The 20,686-nt window shown below is 36.3% G+C and overlaps 1 protein-coding gene across 1 annotated transcript in view; it reads left to right on the top strand.

The window, feature by feature from the left end:
- Positions 1-12,346, top strand: part of FGF10 (fibroblast growth factor 10) — a 96,875-nt gene extending 84,529 nt beyond the window's left edge. The window contains exons 2-3 of the mRNA XM_040262463.1: positions 5,021-5,124; positions 9,413-12,346. Of these exons, the coding sequence (XP_040118397.1) occupies positions 5,021-5,124; positions 9,413-9,610 (302 nt within the window). The 3' untranslated portion in view covers positions 9,611-12,346. The remainder of the gene's footprint in view (positions 1-5,020; positions 5,125-9,412) is intronic.
- Positions 12,347-20,686: the final 8,340 nt, after the last annotated feature.

Genomic DNA, 20,686 nt, shown 5'->3' with positions numbered 1-20,686 from the left:
CTAGTGTATTATCATGGACCAAAAAGAGTAGTCTTGGTCAATTGTAACTGCTGGAGAAAAAACAGCTTAGATGCTTCTTTTCTGGAGATGGATGAGAGACAGAAACTGGGAATAATGTTTCTGAATGGCTGCATCCTGAGACTGAAAACTCAGTGATTCATCAAAACATAACTCTTGCCCTAAAGTTAAAAAAAAAAAAACTTGATTTACATGAAAATTATGATGTCCAGATTATTTCCATTTGGAGTTCATCAGTTTTCAAAATCCTCCCCATTACTACAGTGATGCTGCACCATTAGGTAGAATTCGCTAATTAATAGGAGCTAATTTTTTTGTCACAATAACTCTTCTTAGATTATCAAACTTGATTAAGATTTTACATATCACTCAAAATAAACCATATGTTGCTATTATTTACTTGAAGGAATTTGCTTTAAAATTAGCTTTTTCTATTGATGCTTTTGAACTGTGGTGTTGGAAAAGACTCTTGAGAGTCCCTTGGACTGCAAGGAGATCCAACCAGTCCATTCTGAAGGAGATCAACCCTGGGATTTCTTTGGAAGGAATGATGCTAAAGCTGAAACTCCAGTACTTTGGCCACCTCATACGAAGAGTTGACTCATTGGAAAAGATTCTGATGCTGGGAGGGATTGGGGGCAGGAGGACAAGGGGACAACCAAGGATGAGATGGCTGGATGGCATCACTGACTCGATGGACATTAGTCTGAGTGAACTCCGGGAGTTGGTGATGAACAGGGAGGCCTGGCGTGCTGCAATTCATGGGGTCGCAAAGAGTCAGACATGACTGAGCGACTGAACTGAACTGAATATATTCTTTAAACTGTTACATATTTTCAGATAAAATATTTCCTATTTGCCAGAATCCTTAGAGTCAGTAGAAGATGGTTGATACCTTGACTCTGACAACTCCCCACCCTTACTTCTTACAGCTTCCTGCCTTGTTTCTCACTTTCCCCTAGGAGGCTGTCCAGTTGGCATTCAATTTTGCATTAAAGCATACACCTGTAGAACCATAAGTTATTAATGCAACAACTCTGGAAAATACTTTCCAAAAGTATTTTGTAGGCAAACTTGATCATCCTTAACAAAGAACAGAGAACATGGGAGAGATTCTTTCTTAAAAAATAGACAAGTCCTTTAGACTTGAAAGTTTAGAAACTCACTCGCACATTCAAAGAAATTCATAACAAGTCATTATCCTTTAAGCACAAGCTGGAATCAAGATTGCCAGGAGAAATATCAATGACCTCAGATATGCAGATGACATCACCCTTATGGCAGAAAGTGAAGAAGAACTAAAAAGCCTCTTGATGAAAGTGAAAGAGAGTGAAAAAGTTGACTTAAAGCTCAACTTTCACAAAACTAAGATCATGACATCTAGTTCCATCACTTCATGGCAAATAGATGGGGAAACAATGACAGACTCTATTTTTTGGAACTCCAAAAGTACTGCAGATGGTGACTGCATCCATGAAATTAAAATATGTTTGCTCCTTGGAAGAAATGTAATGATCAACCTAGACAGCATATTCAAAAGCAGAGACATTACTTTGCCAACAAAGGTCTGTCTAGTCAAAGCTATGGTTTTTCTAGTAGTCATGTATGGATGTGAGAGTTGAACTATAAAGAAAGCTGAGCACCAAAGAATTGATACTTTTGAGCTGTGGTGTTGGCGAGACTCTTGAGAGTCCCTTGGACTGCAAGGAGATCCAAGCAGTCCATCCTAAAGGAGATCAGTCCTGAATATTCATTGGAAGGACTGATGCTGAAGCTGAAGCTCCAATACTTTGGCCACCTGATGTGAAGAACTGACTCATTTGAAAAGACCCTGATGCTGGGAAAGTTTGAATGTGGGAGGAGAAGGGGACGATAGAGGATAAGATTGTTGGATGGCATCACCAACTCAATGGACATGAGTTTGAGCTGGGAATTGGTGATGGACAGGGAGGCTTTGTGTGCTGCAGTCCATGGGGTCACAAAGAGTTGAACACAACTGAGCAACTGAACTGAACTGAACTGTCCTTTACCCACAAAATTATTGAATTCTGACTTACTGATATATGATGTATCCAAAAGTTTTTTTTAGAACTCAAAAGAACTTAAATCATCCAGGTCTTCCTCTTTGTATTTTGAAGCATACTGAAGCTTTTCAAGCTCTCCCTAACTGATTATAGAGTAAGAAAAATGGTTAACTGATTGATGAATTCTTTGAATATTGTGTTCCTATTTTGTGCAAAACAGAAAGAAACCCAAGAGTTTCTGAGCATAAATACAATCTACCAAGTGCAGTGCACTCTCAGAAATAATCAGTCAAGGATTTATTTGCCAATATTTATTTCACCAGAACATTTTTGCTTCTGCCAACTCAGTCTGTTACTAGAGCTTAATTCTACTTGTTCTCATTTAAAAACTTTAATTCTTTGCTGAAATCAACTTTTTTCATTCTAACAATTTCCAGTTAAAAAGCCAACAAAAGGCTTATCATATAATTTACTGATAGTACTTACTTGCCTTTTTTGGCAGGTAAAACAAATAGCAGCCTAAATATTTGTCCCAGATTCCTATCATTGCCTTGTTCTATCTCCTCTGCTTGTGACAGAAATAAAGCATATTAGATTTCTTTCCCTGAGACTCAGACATCATCGTCCATGGCATGCCAAATCATTGGGAGGAAAAGCACATTATTAAGTTGTTAAAGACTGTTATCTTGATGAGTCATTTTGTCAGTTGTTTTTCCAGCAGAATTCCCTTTTGGAAACAGGAAAGAAGCAAGAAATCTGATGGAGAGGCAACACAGTCAGAGATAGAGACAAAAACAATCTGAAAGTGAGAGGACATAGGTATTGGGTCCCTCATAATTGACCTATGTCACTTTCTCACCTTGTGTGTAAGTTATAAAACTTCAGTATCTTCATCCAGTTTTTCATCTGTAATTGAGAATAATCCAACCTGCTTAGACGACCATTGTGAAAATTAAAGAAATAAAGTAAAATAAAGTACTTTTTAACATGTGCAAATAAATGTATGTGTTTGTCCCTTGAGGACAACTACTAGCATAAGGAATGGGATATCAAAAATACAGATACTGATTTAATATCTTGTAATAACCTATAATGGAAAAGAAACTGAAAAACATACATGTACATGTGTAGTTATTTCCTACTCTAGGGGATCTTCCCAAACCCGAGTCTCCTGCATTGCAGGCAGATTCTTTACTGTCTGAGCTACTAGGGAAGCCCAAAATAACCTATAATGGAAAAGAATCTGAAACACACACACACACATATATATGCATATATATTGTTGTTGTTCAGTTGCTAAGTCATATCTGACTCTTTGCAACACCATATTTATATGAATTGCTTTGCTGAATACTTGAAAATAATGTGACATTGTAAAATCAACTACACTTCAATAAAGCAAAACAGAACAAAAGTACAGATACTGTCTCCCTCACTCTTCACATTCTTTCCTTGTTGAGCTTGCCAAAAGAAATCTGTCTTACTCTATCAATGAGAAGGTGTGCTGTGTTAGGTCACAGGCTTCCTATAGGATATAAGAACAGAATGGTCTACGGCATGTAGTCTGGCGCAAGTCTCTCTAGTGATGTCAGCTTTGCTCTAGGGCATGAAAGCCCTTCTACTGGCCATAACATGGCTTGTCAGCATGTGAAGAAAGAAAAACAGGTGTCCGTGTCTAAAGGACACTCTTTCTTTTTGGGAAAAGTATAAGCACACAATATGCTGACCACATTTAGGATGGTGTTTCTAATGATAGGAAGTACAGGATACATGCTAACTTATATCAGCTTTCTGATTTTATAGGCTAAGCCAGTGGGAATTTGTGTGTCTTATTCAGGATTTACCTAACCTGTTGAAGAAGAAGTTTCAAACTCTGTGACTGTTAGAGGAAAACTTTCCTATTATAATAATTAAGAAAGCACTGAGCTCTAGGCAATTTCTAATTGTTTTATATGTACTCTCATTGAATCCTCATAAAACTAGAAAGGCGGGACTAATATGCTGCTCATTTTACAAATGGAATTGAGACACAGGCAGTTCAGTGACTTCTCCTGTGGCCATTCACTAAGTGCAAAGCCAGGTTTCAAATGCGGTCTGGATTCAGAGGCCTTTGCTAATCACAGTGTACTTCTCTTCCCTGAGACAGCTTTCCCAAGAGTTCAAAAATAAGAAGCAGGTATAGTACCTGGGGTCTCTTTACCTAAGCTAGTGCAGCATTTTAAGTAGATAGTGTACGTGCCAGCTTTTCAGAGGAAATTATCTTTAGATGCACTAACCAAGACTTGTGTATTAGGAGAAAAGATCTCTTATCTATCAATTCCCAATTCCCTTAGTTTTTCATTCTTTCTAAGAAAAAAGGAAACTAAATCTTTCAAAAGTACTGATGGATTCTCTCCCAACCCAGACTACTAATTCTGCTATTTTAAAGACAATGTGGACATTGGGATTAGTCTCTCTGTATTTTAGAATGTCAACACATTTGTGAAAAATAAATTTATCAGTTAAATGCAGCCAAGAGATTTAGTTTATCTGAATCCTATAAAGAAGAAATAGTTTACCAGTGTTTTTACAGATTGAAGTAAATCTGACATATTATTGACATATGCTATAGATTTAGTTTAATACCATAGTACAGATGTGTGCTCTGATAATTTTTTTTTGTGAAATCTAGGCTAAGATGAGTAGAGTTGTTTCAATATTTATAGGGTTGAAAATGCAGAGTTAGCAAAGGAAGTATTTTAATTAAAACAATATTTTCCCCTATGTGCTCAGAGTAAAATGCAGGGGAATTCATTTTTTTTTCCCATATAGTGACTGTGTTTTTAGGCACAGTGAAAAAGGTGTGTTTCCTGCCCCTCTTCCCATCTTTTTGATTTTGGAACCATTAAAAATGAATAATAGCTTCTTCTGACCTTTATTTCTTTCAATTAAGTATATGTGACTCTTTAAGTTCAGCCTTTTTAAATTGTATGTTTTAGGTATCCTGGAGATAACTTCAGTGGAAATCGGAGTTGTTGCTGTGAAAGCTATTAACAGCAACTATTATTTAGCCATGAACAAGAAGGGGAAACTCTATGGCTCGGTAAGTATTCTGCTTTTAATTGAAAAATCCAATTCAGTAAATTATTACCATAGTTTTGCAGTGTTTCCCCAGACATTAAATAGCTTTGTTATCATTCTGTCGCTAGTAAATAGAACCACAAAGGGCTGGTCACCAAGAGTTTCAAGGGCTGGCAAAGCAGCTCTTCCAACTCTATAATCTCCTCTGTTGTTCACTCATTAGTCTACCACACAGGCTGGCACTCATATCAGTCAAAATTTTGAATGCTAATATTCTAAATGTTCTGAGCTAGCCAGTCAGACTCTCACGGAAGCATTTGGCCAAATTGCCATGGTTGCTGCAGACAACTTGAAGAATCATTGAAAATAAAGATCTTGGATTGAGCAGAAAACCACATGCTATGTATGTTTGTGTGTTATAGCAAGAGATAAAACAGGGGCATAAGTGTTTTGTATTCTGTTAAAATCTGAAATGGAGAGACAAATCAAGAAATTCATAATTTTCTGTGCTGTTCAGTCGACCTCAGAATTTTATTTATCTGAACAATAATTATTAATTCACTGATGGAGCTGTTACCCAGCCAGTGCTTTGGGTACATACACCCCTGTGGTCCATAGCAAGTATCAGGGAATATTACTTTAAAATGTGTAAATAAACTTATTTTGTTGATTAGTATAAGGATGACTGCAGTGCCTGCCTAGGGCCAGCAGCTCTCAAACTTGAGTGTCAGAATCACCTAGTGAATTTGTTAAAACACATTCCCAGATTTTCTGATTCAATTAAGTCTGTAAGACTTTGCATTTCTGAGTTTCCAGGTTTTACCAATTGGTACCCCCAATTTGAGAATCATTGGAGATTGGTCCTGTCATTGGTCTGGATATACAATAGCTTTGTATTTCATTCCTGTAAAACCCACTTATAATTGGAGAATCAGGCATATTTTGGGTCAATTTCTTTGATTAGAGTAAATGCTTTTTGGGTGAATGGGTCAGAAAAATTTTAGTTAAAGTTTTTCATTGTATGTAGCTCTACTACTGAACCTAGAAAACTAATGGACCATTTAAAAATGAGGCTCCATTTGGGGGTTCAGAGCATAACCACTTTGGAGATATTCTTGTTTTTCTTTTCAATAAACCTGCAGAGGTCCCTTCCCTTCTTAATCTACTATATCAGAATTACTGAGCAAGAGGTCCAGGTGTATATTCTTTGAAGACATAGTAATACACAGTAAAAACCAATGCTTTAAAGTAAAACCTAATAAAAATTTAGATTGAGAGCAAGTGTAAAATTTTTAATTACAATAAAAGATTGAAATGATTTTTAATTGATAAAGTATACTTCTTTTAAAAAGTGACATCAAGGAAAAATGAATGACTTTCAAATGTCATAAAAATATTTAATACTTTTCCTTCCATCCCCCCACTTTTTCTTCTGTTCCAGCACAGCTCATGCCCTGAGTCTATGCCTCTTCTTGAGCTCTAAGGCCTGTGACTTATTTCATTCTCTACTTCTAACGTAGATGCCCAGTTGCTTTCTATCACATCGTACCATTTTAATGATCTCCAATGGGATTTATCAGATAGTTCTCTCAATAATGTGCTTGTTGTTGACTGTCTTCTCAGACTAGATTGTGAAATTTGAGAGGAGAAGGTTTGCCTTGTCCCACATGATTTTTTCAGCACTTGGAACCGTACAATAAACAGATAGTACAATGCATAAACCTAACTACCTCTCCAAGTAGTTTAACTCATCACAGCTAATACACTCCACTTTTAGCCTGTCTCAGAAATGAGCTCTTTCTCTAACCATTGTGCACTGTTTGTTTCTATTTGGCATTACCACCAAGAAGAGTGAAAAAGTATGCTTTTTCAAAACTAAATTAAAAATCTACTAAAATTCAGTGTCTTATTCAGGGTAAAATAGGACTAGGAGCTACCAAAATTATTCATGAGTACATGTTCTATATAATTCTGTATGGACAGAAGAGCCTGGCAGGTGACAGTCCCTAAGGTTGCAAAAAGTCAGACATGACTGAGCAACTAACTTGCATTTTCACTTTTCATCAGGTAACAACTCTTGTAATTCCTCTGTATTTTTTCCAGATAATTTCCACTGATTCCATAGCCTTCTTGAAAATAGCAATTCGGTAAAAGCCCAAAGTGATTGATTAAACCAACTCTATAAATTCTATTCTCTTAAATACTTTCCTTGATTCCCTTTTGGGAAACATATATCTCCCGTATATTTTCATTATTTGCCTTCTAATCAATGTGTCTATTGTATCATATTGTATATCGAGTTTTCTCCTGACTGATGGACTTAAGTAAATACTGATAGTTTATAAAACTGAATTATATAGAATAAGTGCTTATAGGGCATGATTTAAAAACTGAAGAAATTTCCCAGGTAATCCTGAGAAAATCTAAAAATCTTTTTTTAAACTATCAAAACTCTACTTTTGAGATCTTGCTTTAGCCTAGATTTTTTAAAAAACCTTTAATATTTATTATTTACCTAAATGCTATAAACAACTATAGATTCCTAGGTCTCCTCCAGAGATTCTGATAGAAAAATTTGACCAATGGTCTAAATATTCAATGGTCTAAACACCAGAGATGAGGAGTCTGATACAAGTATAATTCACTTTCATAAACATTTCTCAATAAATTAATTTTTAAGGAAAAATAAATTTAGCATCCCTTCATACTTTTTTATATATAGCTCCATTTCAAATATAAATTCTTCCATAGTCTCTAAACTATACCTTCTTTATTGAAAAAATATAATTGCTCATGTAAAAAAATCCTTTTTGCTTTTAAATCCATATAGTTTCAGACAAACTAGGATGAATTAAGAGAAAAAATAAACTCAAATTAAGAATTCAGATCATCTCTAATGCATAATATTTTGTTATGTTAAAATCTTTACCTTTAATAATTTACCTTTTCTTCTTACTTTCAGCCAAATAAGTCATCACTTGAACATTACATTTAAATATTCTTTATAGAGGAGAAGCATAGAGGATAGATTCCAGAAAACAAAGCTTAAACTGATAACATTAAACTATACCTACTCATTATGGTTCTGATAATGTTCAAAATTAGGATCTACTCTGCAGAAAACTTGAATTATTTAAATATACACATAGTCAAAATTTCCAAAAGTCCTGAAGTGAGAAATACTGAACTGCAGTAGAGGTTTCAACTGAAAGATGCCTATAGTCTCCATATATATAGATAGATAGATAGATATAGATGCCCTTGGTTTCCATAGAGAAGATAGATCCAGAAGGAAAAAAGCCCCAGTTCCTTATTAACTGCTTTAGATTGGGTATAAAGGAAAAGGAATATTTCTAAAGTCAGAGTTTTGAAATTAGTAAGGTATCTCCTTTTTGCTATTCCCTCCTGAGAGAAAATCTGGATTTCTGCAATCCAGATTTCTAAAATGAATATCAATCTTTGTCACAAAAGATCCCCTTAAAAAAAACTTTGCCATTTGAAATGAAGCCAAAGGACTATGGCTATAAAGTGAAATTTCTCAGGGTTCAAGTCTTCAGACTTATACTATATAAGCTGTTCTAGTCAACAGATTTGTAGTTTCTCTGACCCAGGAATTCACAAAGCAAGGTTGTCTCGTGTCTTACTGTTCAACTATTCCTAAACCTCAGAATAAAATTGGTCAAAATTCCAAATTATGGAAAATTGTGAATAATTTACAAAATTGAGAAATCTGGTATTTGGAAAAGAAAAGGATATCCCCCACTCCCAGGGTCTCTTGTTTATCTAGAGCTATTATGATCTATTATGAGCTATTAAGATCTGCTTTCTTAGCAATGTATGTATATTTATTGTGGATTTATAGGTAAATAAAATTTGCAAACTTGATAAGCCTACCTTTTCCCTGTAATTCTGTTTTTCCCATGGAACCTCAATTATTACTCTGAAAAAAAAAAGGATGATAATAACATTCTTTATTATTCATTCATCATAAACATTGTTACTAGAATGCTTGTTTCTTAATAATCATTCTAGGCACTTAAACATGTCATACTCAAAGCACATCAGCTCCTTAAAAGGGCCCCAAATGTGGTTATGATGATCGATTAAAGTAAATCATGTGCCTTCTAATGTAGAATGTTTTGTCCTTTTGTCTTACTCTTCTGTTGTTGATGTTTTGTATAAGTACACAACTTATGTACAGATGACAAAAGCAAATAAAACCCAGGAAGTGGAGTTTTCTGGATGGTTTGTGTAAAATGGAACCAAGTGTCATCGCCACAGAAATAAAAGATTTTCTTTTTCCCTTGCAGAAAGAATTTAATAATGACTGTAAGCTGAAGGAGAGGATAGAGGAAAACGGATACAATACCTATGCATCTTTTAACTGGCAGCACAATGGGAGGCAAATGTATGTGGCATTGAATGGAAAAGGAGCTCCTAGAAGAGGACAGAAAACACGAAGGAAAAACACCTCAGCTCATTTTCTTCCAATGGTGGTACACTCATAGAAGAAGACAGTGTTTGCAGATGCAGTATAACCAAAGGCTCTGTATGAGGCATAGTTGGTATTCTTTATGAAGACAGTACTCACGAGGCAAAGACACACTGCAAATGTCTGCTTGCTTGAAAGAAAGGAGGCCTTTGAAGGTTTTTGTACTCCCTACTGACATATGATGTTCTCTTAATTAGTTCTGTGTCCTGCCTTGTGATCACAATATAAGCAGATAAAATGGATGGAATTTATTCCCAAGTGAACAATATTGTGGCTGAGTTTTGGGGTTAAGTTTTTGTTTATGTTTTTGTTTTTATCCTCTGAGATAGAACTTAAAGGACAAGGAACAATCTGTTGAATGATCTTCGGGAAAGTTATTTATGGAATACGAACTCATATCAAAGACTTTCGTTGCTCATTCAAGCCTAATGATTCAATGAGCAGTAAGACATGCAAGCATTTACTGGAAAGCACTTGGGTCATATCATATGCACAACCAAAGGAGCTTTGCGCGTGACGTCATGGAAGAATCACATAGGATTACAAAATATAAACATGGTAGTGTAAAACTGTTCTAACCAAACAAATAGTAATGGTATGCTTGTGCATTCTGCCTTCATCCTTTTCTATTTCCTTCTAAGTTATTTATTTAATAGGATGTTAAATATCTTTTGGGGTTTTAAAGAGTATCCTCAGCAGCTGCTCTCTGTTTTACCTTTTCTGTTTCTTTAGCACACCACATGCATACTCATGACAAAGTGTTTTTAAAACTTGGCAAACACTTCAAGAATAGGAGATAAAATTGGGGAAAGAGTGTGAATCCCCCATGCGCTGTCTGTTGAGTTCATCTGCACTTCTGCCATAAGAACCATCAACGGTAAACATGACCATACTACGACATGGCCTGAGTGAGAGATATCTGCCATCGTTTAAAAACATACCTCACTCCTAAGGCTTCCTTTCCTAAGCAACAGACCACAAAACCAAATTCTTCTCTTTTAATAAATCAGTGGGCCTCCAAAAGTACAGTAAAAGAAAGAAAATTAATTGTCAAATATGTTTTAGTAGCATAGGCTCATTATTTACTAATGATTTTTTGCCATATGTCCCAGTGGTAAATGATGAAGAGGCTGTCTGCCTATATAAGAACACTTTACAGGTCTCACATAGTGTATCTCCCCGACAGGGACTATCAAGGAATTTGGTATGAAGTGCAACCCCCCTCCCCCACAGGGGCTTAAACTGAGCAAATATATCCTGGTATATGTGTAACTATATGCTGAAATCTGTTCAAATGGTATGATCTAGTCTTTGCAAAACCAAATAAAACTTATTTTCTGTAAATTTTAACAGCTTTGGAAGGTTCCATAATGTAACCTTATTGAAATTCATTTTGTTAGAGCAGGTATAGAAAACAGTACAGAAAAGCATACCAGTCATCATCACATTGTATTCCACTAAATAAATACTTAAACCTTATTTGCAGTGTCTGTAGTGATTTTTAAAAGTGTAGAAAAATACTATTTGTTCTAAATACTTTAAGTGATAACTATAAGATTATACCGATACTGCAGTTTTATCTTAATGTTTCTTGTTTTGAAAAGGTCTGTTTATTTTTATTATTTGACACAGTATTTTGGTACAAAGGAAAGACTTACTAAATGTGTCTTTTTACTAAAGTTTAAGCTCTAGAAAGTCTGGTGTTTTATCATTTTCTCTAATAACTTAATTGTGTCGATGCTTAACCAACACTTCCAGTTAATCTGTTATTGAAAAATCAGCTTTATTAAGAAACTTTCCCATAAAGTAATTCCATTAAAGATCATATTTTTCTCATTCCTTAAACAAGTTGGGATTTCAAAGGAAATGCATTTGAGGCAGAATGTTTTGGCTTATGATAAACTTGCATTTTATGGTACTTGGCTTCCAACTTGCTTTTTGACAAATGGGATTCTAAAAGTGTTTAATTTTGTGGTTGGAATCTGTATGTTAAAATTTAATTGGTAACTGAGTCTGAAAGCTATACGGTAATGCATTCCTATGAGAACTAGACTATCTCTGTTGTTTTATTTTAAAATAATAATTGCCCCTGACACATGAACCTGGACCACCCGCAACCAAAATTAAATGTTTGGTGAGACAAATATAGTATTAGATGACCATGGTAACAGCAAATAGGGCACAAACTGGATTCGTATTTCACACAGCCATTTAGATTACCAAGAGACTATGTGTAAACAGTCATCATCTTAGTACTCAAAACACTAAAACAGCTTCTAGCAAAATATATCAAAGCTTGCAGAAGCCAAAAATAGGAAACATCTCCTATACCTCTCCCCTGTCTCACCCCCAGAATAAACACATGGACAGAAAAAAAGAGAGAAACAGTTTGGTAAAGAGTAGTGAGATTCTCCTGCATTTAAAATGGCATCTTTGCTTGATATGGAGATAGAATTCTGGTCCCCTTGCAGCTGGATTGTGCTACTGAAGGAAAAGCGGCTCTAGTCCTGAATTTTTTTTTTTTTTTTAAATCATGATTTTGGTAGTTCTGCCTCTGTAGGAAGTGTGAGCCCTGGCTGCAACGTCAAGGTGCATCAGCCACAAATGTGTATCCATCTGAGTGTTGATTTCAAGGAGACTCCTCATAAAGATATAGATTCCCTCCCTCCTCCTACCTCCCAAAAGGCTGAACAGTGTATAGTATGTTACATTTAAATAAATCAATAAAAATACTGGGTAAAGAAAATAAAAATATTGTCCTTGTTTGTTTTATTAGCCTAAAACTATACCTGGTAATTAAGAGAGACGCTCACGTGTTGTGTGCTTGGCAGGATGTGGTTAAATGCCCCACAGCCCCAAACAACAACAGAAAAAAAAGTCACTTAAACATTTGTAAGGTTTCTTTAATGCTTTACATGTGTGAGTCAGCTATCCTTACTCTAATAACAACCAAATGCTTTTCGATTTTTTCTAAGTATTCAGGTCCACCTAGTTTACACAGTGGATAAAGAAGGATGAATTGAAAACAAGGATGGCTTGTGAAACAATGAAAGACTTTTGGAGGAAAGCCAGGAGCCTGCAAAATCTGATTTCAAGGGGATGGAGTAAGCCAATGAGTTTGATTTGAAAAGTAGAGAGAAAAAAATACATAATATTGCAAGTTGGGGCCAGGATTCAAGCAAGGTTGTATGTGTGTGTGCGCGTGCATGTGTGTGTTAGTCTCTCAGTTGTGTGACTTTTTGTGACTCCATGGACTGTAGCCCACCAGGCTCCTCTGTCCATGAAATTCTCCAGGCAAGAATACTGGAGTGGGTTGCCTTTCCCTTTTTCAGGATATCCTTCTGATCCAGGAATTGAACCCTGATCTCCCACATTGCAGGCAGATTCTTTACCATTTGAGCCACCAGGGAAGCTCCAAGCAAGGTTATGGACACATTTAAATATATCATCACTAATATACACAGTTTATAATTTGGATGTTTCTTAATTCAGGTTTTATGATCATTCAGCAAAAATTAAAATTCCCTTTGCCTTATCAGCAAAGATTTTAGCTTATCTAAGCTTTGTTTAAATAAAGTTATTTGTAGAAGTCATGAAATATTTAAGAGGAGATACCTAGAGTATTAGAAGTAGTAACACAGTTACATGAGAACAAGTATCCTGTTGATTAAGGATTCTTGTCAGTTTCACTAGACAAGACTTTTTAACTTAAAGTAAGATTTAAGGGGAAATGGGGGTATTTTGGAAAGATACTGGAAACAAAAGGGCAATTTTGTTCCACCAGAACTGAGAGATGAAGCAACTAAAGTCCTCTTCCTCCTAGGCACTCATTTCCTCTTACCTCTGATTGGTTTTATTTGCTTGACTACTGCCTGTATCCATTTTATGTCTTTCTAATTGTAAAGCCCTAAATCGCAAATCTCTTTTTCTCAGGATTCCAAAATGGGAGCATCCAAGGTATGCCAAGTTTGGGTAAGGTACTAACCGTTAGAGCAATCAGTAGGACAAGGCATATGGGCACTATGATTGATCAAGCTTTAGTCACGTGTCCCACAGTTCCATGGTGTGGATTTTGGCAGCCCATTCTACTGGAACTGGTGAAAAACGGTGTGCCAATAGAGGGTGGTGCTGGGCATATACAAAATCAGAAACAATTCTTAGCTCAGTTCAGTTCAGTTCAGTCACTCAGTCGTCTCCGACTTTTTGCAACCCCATGAATCTCAGCATGCCAGGCATCCCTGTCATCTATCTAAATGAGACTACTGACTTAATCTTGCATTATTTGCTAACGCTAACTAGGCTTCATCCTTTCCTTCAAATAGAGAGATCTCAAGATTTTTGAAGGCATTTTTTAAAGAGAGAAATAGCATTCTTTTTTTTTTGTATCAAAGCCAAGAATAGAGTCCTGAATACAGGCATGCTAACCATAATTCTGCAACTGGTCACTGAGATGAATGCAAGTTTCAGTTCAGTTCAGTTCAGTTCAGTTGTTCAGTTGTGTCCGACTCTTTGCGACCCCATGAATTGCAGCACGCCAGGCCTCCCTGTCCATCACCAACTCCCAGAATTCACTCAAACTCAAGTCCATTGAGTTGATGATGCCATCCAGCCATCTCATCCTCTGTCATCCCCTCTTCCTCCTGCCCCCAATCCCTCCCAGCATCAGAGTCTTTCCCAATGAGTCAACTCTTTGCATGAGGTGGCCAAAGTACTGGAGTTTCAGTGTTAGCATCATTCCTTCCAAGGAACACCCAGGGCTGATCTTTAGAATGGACTGGTTGGATCTCCTTGCAGTCCAAGGGACTCTCAAGAGTCTTCTCCAACACCACACTTCAAAAGTATCAATTCTTCATCACTCAGCATTCTTCACAGTCCAACTCTCACACCCATACATGACCACTGGAAAAACCATAGCCTTGACTAGACAGACCTTTGTTGGCAAAGTAATGTCTCTGCTTTTCAATATGCTATCTAGGTTGGTCATAACTTTCCTTCCAAGGAGTAAGCGTCTTTTAATTTCATGGCTGCAGCCACCATCTACAGTGATTTTGGAGCCCCCCAAAATAAAGTCTGACCCTCTTTCCACTGTTTCCCCATCTATTTCCCATGAAGTAATGGGACCAGATGCCATGATCTTCGTTTTCTGAATGTTGAGCTTTAAGCCAACTTTTTCACTCTCCTCTTTCACTTTTGCAAGTTTGCACTAAGTCAAAACATAGCTCTCATACTAAGTGTCAGTCTATATTACAATAGCATGACATTATAAATATTTCTTTATATTTATCCCGAGTATGTACTAGTATTTTCAAATATATCAATGTGAAGAGGAAAATCTGAAACTCAAATATCATTCAATTTTCAAAAATTGTAAAATAAAAAAGGACAAAAGTAAAAACCTGCTCTATATCTCTCATTAGGCTTTATGTATATTCAATATAAGAGAAACGAAAGCTTTATAACATGAATTTCTCTTTTCTGTTGCTAATTAGAAAATAATAAAACACAAAATGCTCTTGCAAATGCACAATCTACTGGAAACACCTTTACAAACACCACATTAAAATGGAATAATCGTGATCAAACTAATGAGATCAGAGGAGCTGGTCTCATTCCTAAGTGCCGAATACTGAATATTTCCATGTGGCTGTTCCATGATAGTGGCTGTTCTATGATAAGAGCAACAATTCCATACACAAAGACAAAAGCCTTATACCAACCATCTATGCATGTGGCCTGTATTATCTTACACATTTTTATTATACTCCACAAAAGAGCCCGTGTTCATTATTTAATATAGGCAACTGTATCCTCTAGAGAGGAGAACAGCAAATGAAGAATCAAAACATCCCATGTTCTTCATTACAACTGTAAATTGAACATATGCCTTTGTACAACTTAGGCAGTGACCCTAGTTGTAGAATAACCAACTACGCTAGGGTCTTAACCCTCCTAAAGTTTAGTTTTAATTACCTTATACACATCTTAAATGCATAGATAATCTTACAATTTTTGAAATTATTTAATGATCATTTCTGGGTCAATTTAAAATGCTGACAATGAAAATATTCATGGAGAGGTCTTTCAAGGAATGGAAAATTAAAATCAGTATTTCATAAGATGTTATAAATCAAAAAAGACTTTTTTTATGGCTACAGGAGGCATTTAGGTGAGGGGTCACTTATCAACTCAACATCATAAATATTTTAACATCTGGTATTTAAACAGTAGACTTTTTTTTAGTCAAGTATCTTTATTTTTAAATTTAAATTTAAAAAGTGAAGGACAAAAGCAGTAAAAATTACACTTTAAGTGAATAAAAGGTGAAAGTGAAGTCACTCAGTTGTGTCTGACTCTTTGCAACCCCATGGACTGTAGCCTACCAGGCTTCTCCCTCCATGGGATTTTCCAGGCAAGAGTACTGGAGTGGGTTGCCATTTCCTTCTCCAAAACACTAGACTTTTCTACTACCTTTTTTTTTTTTTCAGAGACATGATCAATAAATATCTTAGACAATGATATTTAGCCAATATCTATAAAAATTATATAAAAATGTCTGTTTATTTGGGAGATTTCCAGCTGGGAAAAATGAAAGAGAAACACTGACAAATGGTATTGCAAATAAATATTCAAACATCTTACTTGCTTTTCTGATAAATTGAAAATTTGAAATAAAATGCATTTCACAATGAAAGCTTACCTTCTTAAAGAAAACAAATGAAATTAAGTATTATTATTATTTTTTAAATACTAGTATTTTAAAGTCAGTATCTGCCATCCTTCCTCTGCATCCTACCCTAGGAAAGTTCTGCATTCCAGCCTCAAGGATCTCCTAAAAAAAACAGTCAAATCACAACATTTCAACTGCAGAAGTTTATGACTTACAAAGTATGGACTTTAAACTAATACCTACTTCAACTGTATGTTATTCCCTGGTGGCTCAGTGGGTAAAACGCCTGCCTACAATGCTGGAGACCCAGGTTCGATTCCTGGGTCAGGAAGATCCCCTGGAGAAGGAAATGGCAACCCACTCCAGTACTCTTGCCTGGAAAATCCCAAGGACTGAGAAGTCTGGTAGGCTATAGTCCATGGGGTTGCAAAGAGTCAGATACGACTGAGAGACTTTCCCTTCCTTCAACTGTATCAAATGAGTATAGACTCTACAGTAAAATTAGTAGAGATTATTGGAGGCAATTGAGTACCTGAAATTATTGTTATATTCCTCTATGTTTTTAAAGTTACATTTCTTCCATGCTTATAAATATTCCCTAGTGAAAAATTAATAGTTCTGAGAAATCGGAGTTGTTCATTCCTACCACTGGGAAAAAAATTAAAATTTAAACATAGGCCCTAGGAAGGGTTGAAGTCCCTGTATCTTAGAATGTGGCTTTATTAGGAAGTAGAGTCCTTGCAGATATGATTAGTTGAGATGAAGTCAAACCAGACTAGGGTGGACACCTACCCATATGACTGATATCCTGATAAAAACAGGAAACTTGAACACACACACATAGGGAGAACACAGTATGAACATGAAGGCAGAGACTGGGGTGATGAGTCTACAAGTCAAGAAACACCAAATTTTGCCAAGAGGTCATAGAAGCTATTCTCTCTCATGGTCTTCAGAAGGAATCAACTCTGCCAGTACCTGATTTCAGACTTCTAGTCTTCAGCACAGTGAGACAATAAATTTCTGTTGTTTAATACACCAAGACAGTGGTACTTCGTTATGGTAGCCAGAGGAAACTAATATAGTCTGAACTTAAGACCCATAGAACTCAAGTTTAGGAGGTGCTCAGGCATATGTGGGAATCATAACAATACAACAGAATTGTTTGACTCTAACCTTCACATCATACAATCACAACAAACTCCTAAGTCATATCACCACAAAATCCAATATACAGTTTTTCTTAGTAAATCTTTACTTAATCTATGGATTTTTGTAATAGCCCCAGAATCATGTCACATTTTTCTCCAAAAATGTATTTTATTGTTTGCTCAATGACCCCAAATATGACAGAAATCAAATAACTATATCTAAGTCTCAATATGCAATTTAGATGAGTTTCAGTTCAGTTCAGTTCAGTCGCTCAGTTGTGTCCGACTCTTTGCGACCCCATGAATTGCGGCATGCCAGGCCTCCCTGTCCATCACCAACTCCCGGAGTTCACTCAGACTCACGTCCATCGAGTTGGTGATGCCATCCAGCCATCTCATCCTCTGTCGTCCCCTTCTCCTCCTGCCCCCAATCCCTCCCAGCATCAGGATCTTTTCCAATGAGTCAACTCTTTGCATGAGGTGGCCAAAGTACTGGAGTTTCAGCTTTAGCATCATTCCTTCCAAAGAACACCCAGGGCTGATCTCCTATAGAATGGACTGGTTGGATCTCCTTGCAGTCCAAGGGACTCTCAAGAGTCTTCTCCGACACCACAGTTCAAAAGCAACAATTCTTTGGTGCTCAGCTTTCTTCACAGTCCAACTCTCACATCCATACATGACCACTGGAAAAACCATAGCCTTGACTAGATGGACCTTTGTTGGCAAAGTAATGTCTCTGCTTTTGAATATGCTATCTAGGTTGGTCATAATTTTCCTTCCAAGGAGTAGCGTCTCTTAATATTATGGCTGCAGTCACCATCTGCAGTGATTTTGGAGCCCCAAAAAATAAATTTTGACACTGTTTCCACTGTTTCCCCATCTATTTCCCATGAAGTGATGGGACCGGTGCCATGATCTTCGTTTTCTGAATGTTGAGCTTTAAGCCAACTTTTTCACTCTCCTCTTTCACTTTCATCAAGAAGCTCTTCAGTTCCTCTTCACTTTCTGCCATAAGGGTGATGTCATCTGCATGTCTGAGGTTATTGATATTTCTCCTGGCAAGCTTGATTCCAGCTTGTCCTTCTTCCAGCCCAGCATTTCTCGTGATGTACTCTGCATATAAGTTAAATAAGCAGGGTGACAATATACAGCCTTGACGTACTCCTTTTCCTATTTGGATCCAGTCTGTTGTTCCATGTCCAGTTCTAACTGTTGCTTCCTGACCTGCATACAGATTTCTCAAGAGGCAGGTCAGGTGGTCTGGTATTCCCATCTCTTGATGTAGGCCAAAACTATAATGATGAATAGATATTCTACTGGGAGTTCTTATTATTTATATCGGCACTTTATAACTAAAGAGACAATAAAAAACTAGTACATACAAATATAAAGCTATTTATACTAGCCTGCATTAATTACTGATAATTTATAACAAATTTTATGAGTTGACAACTACATAATTATATTTATTTCAAAAAAATTGGAATTAAACAGTAAAGGAGATATGACTATTAAATAATGGAATTGGCTAATATATCAAAATTTATATTTATAAAGGAATATTGCTCACTTCAGAATAGAACATTAGGAGACTATATTTACATTACTGATATTCTTCACCTTAGAAATCAGCTGTTCTCTTATCCAGATCCTACCTCCTTCCAGGGCATGTTTTGATCCAAGTGACTTTCTGTTTCATGCTATCCTAGCAGTTTGCACCAGAGGTTGTTACCTAGATGCATTCTAATTTATAATCTTAGCTTCCATTTTTGAATCTTAATCTTCCCAGTAGAACTGCAGAATCAACTTTTGAATCCAAATCCATGACTGAATTTGTTCTTGTCATCCTACTTGTATGCAACTACAAGACTGATGTGTATAAAGGGTCCCATTTCCAAAAATTTTAGTAAATCCATCTCTAGAACCAATGATGTATGAAACAATGAACTACTTGTGTTATGCACCAAAAAACAACAAGGATGTTTTGTAACTACAGTCACACTTGCCAACCCTTCTTTCATTTGTTTATCCTCCCTTCTCTGCTCTCTTACCAGTGAAGCCAGTAATATCCAGGATTTCTACAGAGCTCAGTATTTTACCCTGCTTTCTTTACCATCTGAACTTCCGTCGTCTTTTGTACAACTAGTAAATAAACAAGCAAGGAGCTAACAGCCTTCAACAAAATAGACATCTGCTACAGAGATAAAATCACTCTGGGATAACCCAGTGCTAACCCAGTGATTCATGTACTTAATATTCAAAACATCACAGATGGGTCCTGGGACATATCATAGTTCTGATTTGCTCAAGCTTTGTGAAGGGATTGACTGTAGTAACTTAGCTTAAATTCTACATTTACATACTACTTTTACGTCCTAATTTTATACATGATAAAGTCGAAGTTAATTTTCTTTCCCAGAGCTTACTGCCAGGAAATGAACGCAGGTCTCCTGATTCCAAAATTACTCTTATTGTGCTCAGTCACTTCAGTCGTGTCTGACTCTGCGATCCCATGGCCTGAAGCCCACCAGGCTCCTCTGACCATGGGGATTCTCCAAGGAAAGATACTGTAGTCGGTTGCCATTTCCTACTCCAGGGCTTCCCTCTATTACATTGGCATGTTACCAAAATTAAAAAAAAAATTAAAATCAGAACCACACCATTTACAGCCCAATATTATATTTCAATTATTTTCAGAAATTAAATTGTAAGATGTTTTATTTTAAATGACACATCTCTCTTCATACATACTTTTTGGGGAGAAATAGCATGTACCTTTGAATCAAAGAGATCATTTTTTAATCCTGGATCTGCCACTTTCTAGCAATGTAAATGTACAAAATTTACCTCATTTAAGATAAAAATGAGTGAACAAAAAATATGGATAATTATTCATACACTTGGGACAGTAGTAAGAATTGAATGCTACTATATTAGTTAATTGTTTTGTATAATGACTGGCAAGTCATAAGTACTCAGTATATGTTGATTTTCTACCCTCTTATTGGTCAATTGTGGACATTTGTAAAAAATTTCCTTGTGTCTGTAAATAATGTCTGTGTCACCTTCAAAATCTCTATGTTTACTCAAGAGATTACTTCACTACATGGACTTCAGACTCGGTTTGAGTATTATTTTTTTCTTCCCAGAAAATCATTTTCTGACCAATGACTAGACCATCAATGTACACCAAAATGATGCTTCTCTCAGCACCGTGGATTACCAGGCCCTTGGCAAGCTCATGAGGAGGTAGTTTGGTTTTAAATCACAATTT

The sequence above is a fragment of the Oryx dammah genome, unplaced genomic scaffold (assembly GCF_014754425.2).
Source record: "Oryx dammah isolate SB20612 unplaced genomic scaffold, SCBI_Odam_1.1 HiC_scaffold_20, whole genome shotgun sequence".
Lineage (NCBI taxonomy): Eukaryota > Metazoa > Chordata > Mammalia > Artiodactyla > Bovidae > Oryx > Oryx dammah.
Note: the sequence above shows the minus strand (reverse complement) of the source record. Positions and strands in the feature narration are given on the sequence as shown.